The sequence below is a fragment of the Astyanax mexicanus genome, chromosome 1 (assembly GCF_023375975.1).
Source record: "Astyanax mexicanus isolate ESR-SI-001 chromosome 1, AstMex3_surface, whole genome shotgun sequence".
Taxonomy (NCBI): domain Eukaryota; kingdom Metazoa; phylum Chordata; class Actinopteri; order Characiformes; family Acestrorhamphidae; genus Astyanax; species Astyanax mexicanus.
This window is the reverse complement of record NC_064408.1, coordinates 50,436,961-50,448,167: the sequence shown is the minus strand read 5'-3', so window position 1 is coordinate 50,448,167 and position 11,207 is coordinate 50,436,961. Positions and strand designations below refer to the sequence as shown.

General features: G+C 41.2%; 1 protein-coding gene across 1 annotated transcript; it reads right to left on the bottom strand.

Annotated features, from left to right (window-relative positions):
* Positions 1-6,452: 6,452 nt before the first annotated feature.
* Positions 6,453-9,638, bottom strand: LOC103031645 (5-hydroxytryptamine receptor 1B). The gene has a single exon (XM_007255244.4). It carries the CDS (start codon positions 9,114-9,116, stop codon positions 7,953-7,955), a length of 1,164 nt encoding a protein of 387 aa, XP_007255306.3. The 5' UTR covers positions 9,117-9,638; the 3' UTR covers positions 6,453-7,952.
* Between the last annotated feature and the right edge of the window lie 1,569 nt (positions 9,639-11,207).

Genomic DNA, 11,207 nt, shown 5'->3' with positions numbered 1-11,207 from the left:
AAATAGAAGAGATATTGGTATTATACATTATATAAACCAATATTTCAAAACTGGACATTGCCAAAACAGTGGGTTATTTTGATTGGTGGCTCCTCAAAAATGGTCGGCCTCTCCCTGTAAAAGAAGAGTATGAATCTGTGAGTCAAGACCCAGTCATATTGGGATACTGCTAACTATGCAGCTGCTGCTAATTGCAATTAGCACAACAACAAACCTTGCCTCTAACGATTTGGCATTTTACAGGAATATAAAGTAAATATCATTTGTAATGAATGTCACACTCTAAATTCCACATTTAGAGATGTGAGCTACAGTTCCTCTGCAGGTTTTTAGTGTCTGAGAGAGTCCAGGTTCCTCTTCTCCCCTGCGTCACACGATATTGGTGTTTATCTGGAGGCTGTTGAAGGCAAATGTGATTGTTTACCCTTCCCATGCCTCCCCCATCCAGACCCTCATTTACACCTCCATCACCTCATAAGCGCTGTCTAATGAGCTCAAACACACACCAAGAACCCCCCCTTTCATGTTTACATACATATTGCAGCGATATCCAACCCCAATCCATCCAGCTCCATCCATCTCATAATCAACATAATAATACACATAATAGTATGTTCTATTTTTACAGCACAATCCCAAGGATGCTTAAATCACCCACATATCTGTATTAAAGAGAGTCCTCAGGGTAAATGAGCCACGTCCACACCCTCCTCCATATTAAACGTTACGTTAAAGGGCCTACATATTAGATTTCATTTTCTCCCCCTCGAGATCCACTTATTATTTATTTATTTATCACTGGCGCATTTACTTTCGATTAACAGTGTACATTAATCAACATAAAGTAAATGTGCCAGTGAAAAGCCAACTAAAGTCCTGAAGGCTGGATGTTATTAGCTTAGCAAATGAATGTTTTAACCCTTTCAGGAACGCAGGGAGAATTTTTTTCCAAAATGTCAGATTTAAACTAAAGCGGATTTGGGTTGGGATGTTCTAGATGTTCTATATGTAATTTCTGAAGTGGTTTCTCTCAGTAACTAGTGCAATAAGTGGTGCTGACTACATCACTTGAATGTTTATTTAATAACACAGTAGCTGCGTTCCAAAGTCAACTCCATATTTCAATGCTGACTAAACTTTCATTTGTGACAGCAACACACTACAATAAGTGCTGAAGGCAGAAACACAATGTCATAGACCACTAAAAAATAATGAGTTTAATTTTACCAAATCGAAAAAGTCTGGAATATAATCAAGAGGAAGATGGATGATCACAAGCCATCAAATCAAGCTGAACTGCTTGAAGTTTTGCACCAGGAGTGGCATAAAGTTATCCAAAAGCAGTGTGTAAGACTGATGGAGGAGAACATGCCAAGATGCATGAAAACAGGTGATTAAAAAACAGGGTTATTCCACCAAATATTGATTTTTGAACACTTTGCATTGTTTAAGTCCTGAAAGCTCTTTATCAATGCTCATTTTACTCAAACATATATCTATAAATAGCAAAACCAGAGAAACTGATTCAGAAACTGAAGTGGTCTCTTACTTTTTCCTACATTCTTGGTGGGCTGCATTTCTCAGCTGCTGGGTCATAGAAGCTGTTCAAAACTGAAGGATCCATCTTACACAGCCAAAAAACGTGCCAACGTTCTGAGTTATTTGAAGGACGCAGCTGATGTATCCTTCGACACCTCTTGGTTCATTATGCATATTCGAAAAAGTAATAAGGGGAAAAGGGGACAAAAAGAAAAACTGTACCAGGACAACTGTACACAAATAATGGTAAACAAAGACTTTGGGGATAAATACAGTAAATACAGTATAATAAATACAGTTCATACATCACTGTCTGTGTGCATATAGTATAACTGACAAACAATTAAGATTTTATCCCTCTTTAAACACAATTGCAAGCTTTTTTTTACAGAGGACACTGTGCCTCTTAGGGTTAAACATGTTCATTTTTCAATGTGCCTGCTTAATGTACAAAAATTCTAAATCATTCTGTACCCATTACTGTAAACAAGCTGTCTTTGCTACTGTTCTTTAATGACTGACTCATGCAAATAAACTTTGCTCTGATTGGCTGCTTAATTTTGTGCCTTACTCACAAAAAGACTAAACCTTAAACACTGCTCATAGCCTTTATCATGAACGAGCGGAGCTGAATGTCTGTAGGTAGAATAAACAGATTTGGGTTAGTGTGAAGGGGTTTCTGACATCACAAATACAGTTCATTAAATTTAAAAGGGACTCTATTTTAGAGCTAAATTCCCAAATGGGAACCACATGATGCAGTTTGAACACCTGAACCACGAGATTGTTCAACATCAGAGCATTTTATCTCATTTATCGCAGCACAAGGTCACACAGTACATACAAATATATATTCCAAAACCTTTTTGGCTGACCTTTTGCATTTTTAACCCAACAAGGAGCAGATTGTGGAGAGAGATCCAGACAGAGAGAGCGAGACAGAACAAACCCGAGAAATGCAGACGAGAGGCTCAGTGTTAATTAAGGTCTCCTCTATTTTCTTGTGCTTACATTAATGCTCTGACTCTGTTGGCAGGAACTGATTAAAAGAGCTGGGAGGAATTTTGGCTTCTCCACACCTGGTGAATGCTGCCACGATTATTCAGTTAAACAGTCTGAGGACGTTTATAAATTTACCTCGCTTTTTAGAAATTGTGATAACACTGATATTTTCTAAACAAGCACTTTTCAGTCTATGTCCTCAGTCTTTCTCTGCTGCTTCTTTTTTATCTTTTAAATTTTGATGTAGTTGTTCTATACACTGTATAAATTATTCTAGATGAATGCACCAACAGACATGCTCTTCAAATGACTCAGAATGGACTCATATTTCATTAAATTACTCCTAGCTGGCACATGACAGAAACTCAACAATGAAATATGGTTGAAATAATGTCAATGGTATTATCAATTCAATCATTTTCCAGTTTTGCACACTCCTAAAATGATGTAAAGATACATGAACACTCAGAAGAATCATTTGCATGCTTAAAGGTATTTTTTTTACATTTTATTTTATGGTTATTCTAATTGGGTAAAATGTTTATGCTTCCCTCTTGAAGTGGGTATAGCACCACAAGAGTATGGTACTTTTACTGTTAAAAGCTTGACAATTTAACATAACCCTTTTCGGTGCTATATACATCTTTTTCAAAACAGTTGTATTGAACCACATTACACACATCTGCTTTAATCTGAAGAACCTTTTCATCATGCGAATGGTTTATTGAGTGTTCATGGCTCTACATAGGACCACTGTCTCTACTAAACTATGAAACATCTATCATTTTAAAGTATACAATGTAGAGTGAAACTACATTGTTTTATTGGTTCATCTTTCAAAACTAAAACATAATTCAACATTGACTCAACTGATGAAGTTGATTTCATGGTGAATAAACACTAAAATGCTTGGGAGTTTTAGGATTAACCCATAATCATTAAACTCACATATTCAAAATGCAAAATGTCAAAAACATACAACACAGTATATTACCAGTCCCAATACTGTATTTTTTGCACTGTAAGGTGCACTTAAAGGGGACATGAAACATTTCAGTTTGTACAAGTTTTCTAAGGTATTAAATATAATGGAATTTATTTGGGGGGGATTTTTTTATATAAAATGTTTACACACTAAATTATAATATATTTATGTTTGTTACGTTTGAGCTAGGGCGCCGCCATGTTGCCCGTGCAGCACTGGTGACGTCACGAGGTTGGTTGGTTTAAGATCCCAGGCATATAGCTAGAGGAAAAGAGCTTATTGTTTGTCGAGATTATGGATGAAGACGAAGCTAAACTAGGCTAACATGGAGCATTTGCTCAGAGATCTTTCCTGTATAAACCTGAGCAGAACTTTTGAGATGCTTTTCTGAGAGCGAGACGTTTTGGGAGTGTTTATTCTCTCTCTACGTGGAGCCGTGCAGAACCCTGCAGCGCGTCCACAGCAGGTACTACCATCCAGTTAACCAGCTATTTTATATACATTTAGCTATTTAACATGCAAAGTCCAGAGTTCATTAAGACTGAATGAAACGAACATGATTTAAGTGGATATTGAAACATCCAGGCGCTGTTTGGTTGATAAACCGTTCAGTTTAGAAGTTAGAATGCTTACTGGGTTACTTAGCTTCATCTAGTTAGTGTTAGCTAGTTAGCTAGCGTTGGCTAGCTAGAATAAGATAGCTAGCTAAGTAGCTAACGCTAGCTATGTTATCTTTAAATTGTCATTTTATCTAGATTTTCGGTAACGGTACCTCTCGCTGTTCTGCTGGGTGAGCGTGTTGTTTGGCTGGTGCGGCTCACAGCTGCTGCTCTCATAGTAACGTTACCATCAGTCGGACGGTCTGTACATTCCAGCTGATCAGAGGAAAAATAAAAAACGGAGGAAAAAAGCCTCGGACTTCAGCTTATTTATCCGGCGCTAATGCTCCTGACTCAAACCCCTCTCCTTCACATAGTCCTGGTCTAGAAAGTGCTCGCCACTAACCCCTAGCAGCTAACCGGAGGATTCTCACGCTTCAGCGCTGCGAGCCCCACTGAAGGTATGAAAGTGAAAGTAAATATTTCTCATTCCTCACCCTATTAAATTTCACTACTCCCAGTATTACTACACACAGGGGCAATACAAAAGTGCCCCCCGCTCTGCATTGAGTTTTGGTTTGGATTTTATTATTTATTGAGGAGCTAAATTACAGTATTCTCATAGATTATAGTAGTGAGGCGTGCGAGAACCAACCTCGTGACGTCACTTTCAGCGCTGGGACAAGATGGCGCTGCCCTTACTTAAAAAAATGACATTTAGATTGCTTATTATTTTAATTCCGCTTCACTGACAACTGTTAAACTTATAAAATTTGTTAGAGTGAAAATACATCTTGTGAATTATACTAAATACTTGAAGTGTTTCATGTCCCCTTTAAAATCCTTTAATTTTCCCAAAAATGTATGAATTTTACCAGTCAGGTTGTAAGGAGCTATTCTGCCGAAATGCAACGTTATACAGGAGTTTCAGTTTAGTTTCTCCAGCAGTATTAGCATTAGTCGCTTTTTTGACCATTCAGAGATGAGTATTATTGGCCTGTAGCCTGCTGCTAATCCAAGCTATCACTGCTGGAGCAGTATTAGCATTAGCCACTAACCACGCTAAGCGCTAGCTCCTATATAGGCTTGTAGTTAAAACAAGCTACGTGGAATGAACCGCTAGCTAATATCTTCCTGGCTTACCGGAACACTCAGGGTTCTTCAGTGCAGCACTGTTGGGCGGCATTAGCCGCTAAATAGGACTAGTGCTAGCGGTTAGCTGCTAATGCCTTACTGGAAATCTGGAAATCTAAGCTCACTGTAAATAAACTAAAGTGCTTCACTTAAAAAATAAACAGTTTTCAGGAGAGAACAAGTGTTTAGATTAACTTTTAGATTAGATTAATTTTACAGGTCTCTCCACACAGCATGGAGACCCGCTGAATTAGAAGGGAAACATGGCGACACCCCTGTTCCTTACTAGTGTTGCAAAATAATCCTTATAATCTAGTGTGCCTTATGTATGAAAATAGATCAGAAAATACACGTTTATTGATAGTGCGCCTAATAATCCAGTGTGCCTTATAGTGCAAAAAATACGGTATGTAACCAACGCTGCAAAATCAGCCTATTTGAGGAACAACACATTTGCATACAGATCCATGTCTATTGAGCCTGCAGTGGCTTTGCTCTGGCTACACTAAAACCATAAGGAGGAGTGTTTCAGCCCAGACCACATTTTGAATGAGGCACAATGCAGCGCAACCAATCAGAACACAGTTTAATCAAATATCTGTTTTAAAAGCACAATCAAAATGGCCAAGGGCAAATAGATAAAGCCTCTTTGAAGTTAGAAAGAGTGTATTAGACTGAAGAGCTTTTTAAAGCAACAACGTCTAGCATTTTTACCTTACACTCACAAGTCATTGTGATGATTCACTGACCTGCTAGCTGTTAGTGCTACTTTGGGATTAGCATGTTGCTAACTGCACTATGTAGCAGCACAAATTACACTTTCTGACTGTAAGGGGAGCCCAGGAGCAAGTAATGCCAATTTTCCATAGAGTTGCTTTAAATGACTATACAGCAGTCTATCAGAACGGAGCTCCATTACACGTACCACTCCCAAAGCACAGTAACAAAAGCAGCCTGTTTGATCTGTTTGATTCTAAGTGATGAAAAGAGGCTGGAAAACGGTTGAGCAAAAATGAAAAGGCCATAAGTGGACTTCAGGGAAATCAATACAATACTAGAAAAATATGAAATACGAGCCTTTCAACCTTTTCCAGCACGCTGAAGCTCAAATACATTCCCAGATTGCTTTGTATGGAAAAGTGAAAACCCACCTGCTGGTCATGGCTTTAATAAAAACACCCATAATCATGAAAGTCGGTGACATTTTTTATTCTTATTCTTTTTTCATGTTTTTGTAATAGCAGCAGCTCTTTAGATTTCCATTAGATTGGAATTTAGCCCACATTGCCAAGGTAGTTACAGGACATTGCTTAAATGCACAGAAGCTTATAGTACAGCAGTAGCTCTCATGAAATGACCTCTTTCCAGTACAGGCCGTGCTGAGGCCTTACTGTGCCGGAAGTGTGTTGCATTGTTAATCAGCTTGATCTGATTTTTATCAGACAAGTCAAATTGTGCTCTACATTGCAAGTGACCGCAGTTCATTTGCACACTTGTCACTTGTGTTTTTGGCCCGTCTGACCCATCAGCTGTTAGAATGACAACACCGCCAGGCCTGGTGGTGTTTTAGACAAGATGTGTTAAGAAAAGCGACTCACAAGCTTGAAAAAAAGAAAAGAAAAAAAAAAAAAGTATAAATTAAAACAGACATTAAATCCATATGAACAGACATTCAAAAAATTACGTACACTGTGATGTGTAAGAAAATCTTCACACGATGTATGCACACACACACACACACACACACACACACACAGCAGTCTCTCACTTTCTCGCGCACACCCTCACACACACACACCCTCACATATACACACACAACCTCACATACACACACACACACACACACACAGATACCGCAGGCCTTACTGGCTTTTTTTCATTACAATCATTAGAATGAACTGGTAGAATGCCTCACCACCCAGATTTGCCCACCATTCATCTGCACATTACAACTGAAGGCGATTTCAGGTTTCTTTCAATGGGGAAATCCCACCTGGGTTCTTGGATATGAGCAGACAAAATGAACATCAGGCATCCTCTGAAGCCTCTTTGATAGACTTTATAGGCCCTTATTGTTGGGCCTTTGTGCTCTTAATCAGACTCAGCCCAGTCCATACATGCTGGGACATATCAGACCGCCTAATCTTATCGAGTTAGATTGAGTACCACAACAGGTGGATGTTGCTTAGGTTTCTAATGGGTCCCCATGGTCAGCACTGTCTCCAATGTCAGTTTTTCCACTTCTGACCATTCCTCATCCAAAAATGGTAACAACTGGACAGATGATACATCTGGACATATAGGTCAAGCTCATACACCTCTTTAAGTTTTGTTGATTAGTATTCCACACCCTGGCACATGGATGTCGCTCAAGTTCGTGATGGGGCTCCTATATCTACTGTAGTCTCCAACAAGATCTATTCTTGTACAAAATCTGGCCATTCCTCCTCTCAAAATGGTTCCACCTGGCCAGAATCTTGTGTAGGTCAACTCCATTAATAACTTCCACTCTAAATGGACATTGCTTTGACATGACCAGAAGCTTAAACTCACTTCTGTTCACTTTTCTTTTCTCCAAAAAATAGGAAGCTTTCAGACTAACCTGAGCCTCCTTACAGGCATTTTTATCCATATTTTGCCACTGACCTTCTGGCATCTTATCCATCTTATCCATCTGTTCTTGGCTGGATACCTCAAGACCGGAAGCAGTTAAAGCGGATGAGCTTGTGGAAGGCCTGCTTGAAGTCTTCATTGGACATGGTGTAGATGATAGGGTTGATGAGCGAGTTCAGGTAGCCCAGCCAGGTGAAGACATCAAACAGCTCCGGGTAGAAGGTACAGGTGGTGCAGATGGGCACCAGCAGTGTGTAGATGAAGAAGGGCAGCCAGCACATGATATAGGCGCCCAGGATCACACCCAGAGTCTTAGTGGCCTTCCTCTCGCGGGCTGCAGAGATCCTCTTTTTCTCCAGCAGGGCGTCGGACACGGTCACTTTCACCTGGTGGTTGGCCACGGCGGAGGCGGCCACGGTGGCATCGGACGTGGACGTCTCATGCGTGCCGTAGTTAAGTGAGGTGGTGGATGCCACTGACCCTGGCGAGTCACTGATGAGGCGCGCCGAAGTGAGCCGCTTGCCCACTCGCTTGGGCGACTGTTTGAGGATGCGCTTGCGGGCCTCGGCGTAGATGCGCCCGTAGAGCGCGATGAGCAGCAGCGTGGGGATGTAGAAGGCGCCAAATGTGGAGTAGATGGTGTAGAAGACATGATCCGTGTTGACGGTGCAGCTGGTCATCTCATCTTCGGTGCGCACCTGCTGCCAGAAGAAGGGCGGCAGCGAGATGGACACGGCGATGACCCAGGCGGCGGCGATCATGGCGGCGGCACGCTGGGTGGTACGGCGCTTGGAGTAGCCCACTGCGTCCGTGATGGCCCAGTAACGGTCCAGCGCGATTACGCACAGGTGCAGGATGGACGCCGTGCAGCACGTGACATCCGACGAGAGCCACAGGTCGCAGATCACGCGACCGAGCGTCCACACGCGCCGTACGGTGTACACGATGCTCACCGGCATGACCAGCACGGACACCAGCAGGTCGGTGAAGGCCAGTGAGCCTATCAGCACGTTAGCCGGCGTGTGTAGCTTGCGCGAGCGCGCGATGGTCGCCACCACGAAGGCGTTGGAGAGCGCCGTGGCGCACGTGAGCAGGGAGAGCAGCGTGGCCACGGTCGCCTGCACGAGCGCGGGAGCAGCCCCTCCGCTCGCGTCGCCGTGCGCGCGCGTTTGGTTGGAGACGGTGTGGTTGGATGTGATGTTGAGGGGCTCTCCGTACACCACCGCGGTCGCTTTCAGCTCCATAGCGAGAAAGAGCTGTTTTTTCTTCCCTTTCTTTATTCTTTCTTTCTTTCTCCTGTTCTAGAAGCAGTGCTCGCTCTGCGCGCGGCGCCTCTTGCGTGTCATCTCGCCCTCGCGGGGCGCGGAACGAGTCCCGCGCTCTCGGCGAAGCGCACGAGCATCAGCGGAAAAGTGGATAGAAGGCGGAAAGTGTCCGCGCGCGTCTCCTCGGCGTCCTTCCGCGTGTGGTCAGGAGTACTCCACAGCGGGCGCACGCGGAGCCGAGACGCGAACCGGAGCACGCTTGTATCCCATGGTCGCCCGCCCCTCTTTACCGTTCAGCCGCGCGTAAAAGAGCCGCCGGGGCACCCCGGAGAAAACAGCCGCCCAGGAAAGCCTCGATCTCTCTCTCCATCTCTCCGTCCGTTTTTAATCCCATCAGTGCGGTGAGAGGAGGCTGCGCGCCCTCCGTGCCGCTCCCGCTGCTCCTCAACCTACTTCTCAACTTCATATGACGCTGCTGGAGCCTCGCGCTGGGCTTTATGCGCACCGCGCGCTCAGGGGAGACGAGAACGCGCGCTGGGGGCGCTGTGATCCCAGACTATAGACTTCATCATCTACTGGGTCATAAAGCCCTGGGGTTCGGCCAATAAGCTACCTTCTACAAATCAATCAATCAATCTATAATAATAATAAACACACACACAAACCTGATAGGCAAGTCGCAAGAAAACTCTTAAAGTACAGTAAAACACCTTGCTTTTAAAGAGGGGATTCTTATTATACATATTGTGTGTTTTAGATTTTATAAATAAATTATACTAGCCAGATCCTCCTGCCTTATCAAAGGTGCTGGCGGCGGCTAAAATAAATAAATAAACATATATGAGTTTATTTATTTTCCACCCACATTTCTGCATGATTCAGTCGTTGATATGTCATTAACAATAAGTCCACTGGTGTGGTTAGGTGTGAAATAGTTAATTGTAGAGAGAGATAAAAAAAATAAGTTCAGATTTTTTTTGTGGTGTTGTGGTGAATAGAGGGTACATGCTCAAGGCTAAATACCTCCATAAGAAAGCCAATTAAATAACGTTTTATTTAAAATAAACTTTACTTTAAACTGGCTTAAACTGGTTAAATAGGAAAGTAAAAATCTGTATTTGTGTTGAACGCTGTAAAAAAAAATCCAATCCTGAGCATCAATAAGTTTTGTCAGCAGTTGAGAAGTTGCGTAATCAAGACGGCATGTATGGACATGTGTTAGCATTTTTAAGATAAACATTTGTTTAGAGTTGTAGTCATTCACCACTACTGTAAAAAAAAGGTTATTCCAAATCAAACCTGAATCATAAATGATTATAAAATTAATTTACAAGGTTGGAAAGGTAATTAAACTCGCATTTAATCACAGTTCAGTTACAGTCCAGACTTTTCAGTTAAGTTCAGTTAAAGGCACATTTGCTAATATGAATCAAACCCCACTATAGTGACTTAGGAAACATTTGCAGAATTACATTTAATCACAAATAAACATAACATGATTTTTTTGTAATTGTACTTCTGTTTATTTTTTAGTTAAATTTAACCAAAGATCACTTTACAAACGAAACATGTTTCACATTACATCCACATTAGATTTACTGTTGTTAGAAAAGTTATTTGTGCAATGTCTGAATTATATACACATATGACAAAAAATGATGAGTTATCACCTAATATTTAAAATAATATAACAACATATTTGGTTATTATTATTATTATTATTATTATTATTATTATTATTATTATTATTATTATTATTGTTATTATTATTGTTATTATTATTATTATTATTATTATCAACTCTGTTGTATATTTACATTTTCTCCACTTTTTAAAAAAAACTTGTAGCGTTGGGTCCTGTGTTTTTATTTTATTTTTTACTGAGAGCACTTCTCACAATGGTGTCTTTTTATTAAAAGAATGTAACTTTACATTTCTAATAGATTTTTGGCAGTAGTTAATATAAACGTTAGATAACCCAAACCCTCCTAGTCTATGAGCAGAACAAGACATTACCCAAAAGCCATTTTGTTGCAGTAAATTGTCCTCAAGTGTAAATCTCAATGAGGT

Excerpts from the sequence above, each read along its gene's own strand:
- LOC103031645 (XM_007255244.4), bottom strand. The coding sequence starts at position 9,116 with ATGGAGCTGAAAGCGACCGCGGTGGTGTACGGAGAGCCCCTCAACATC.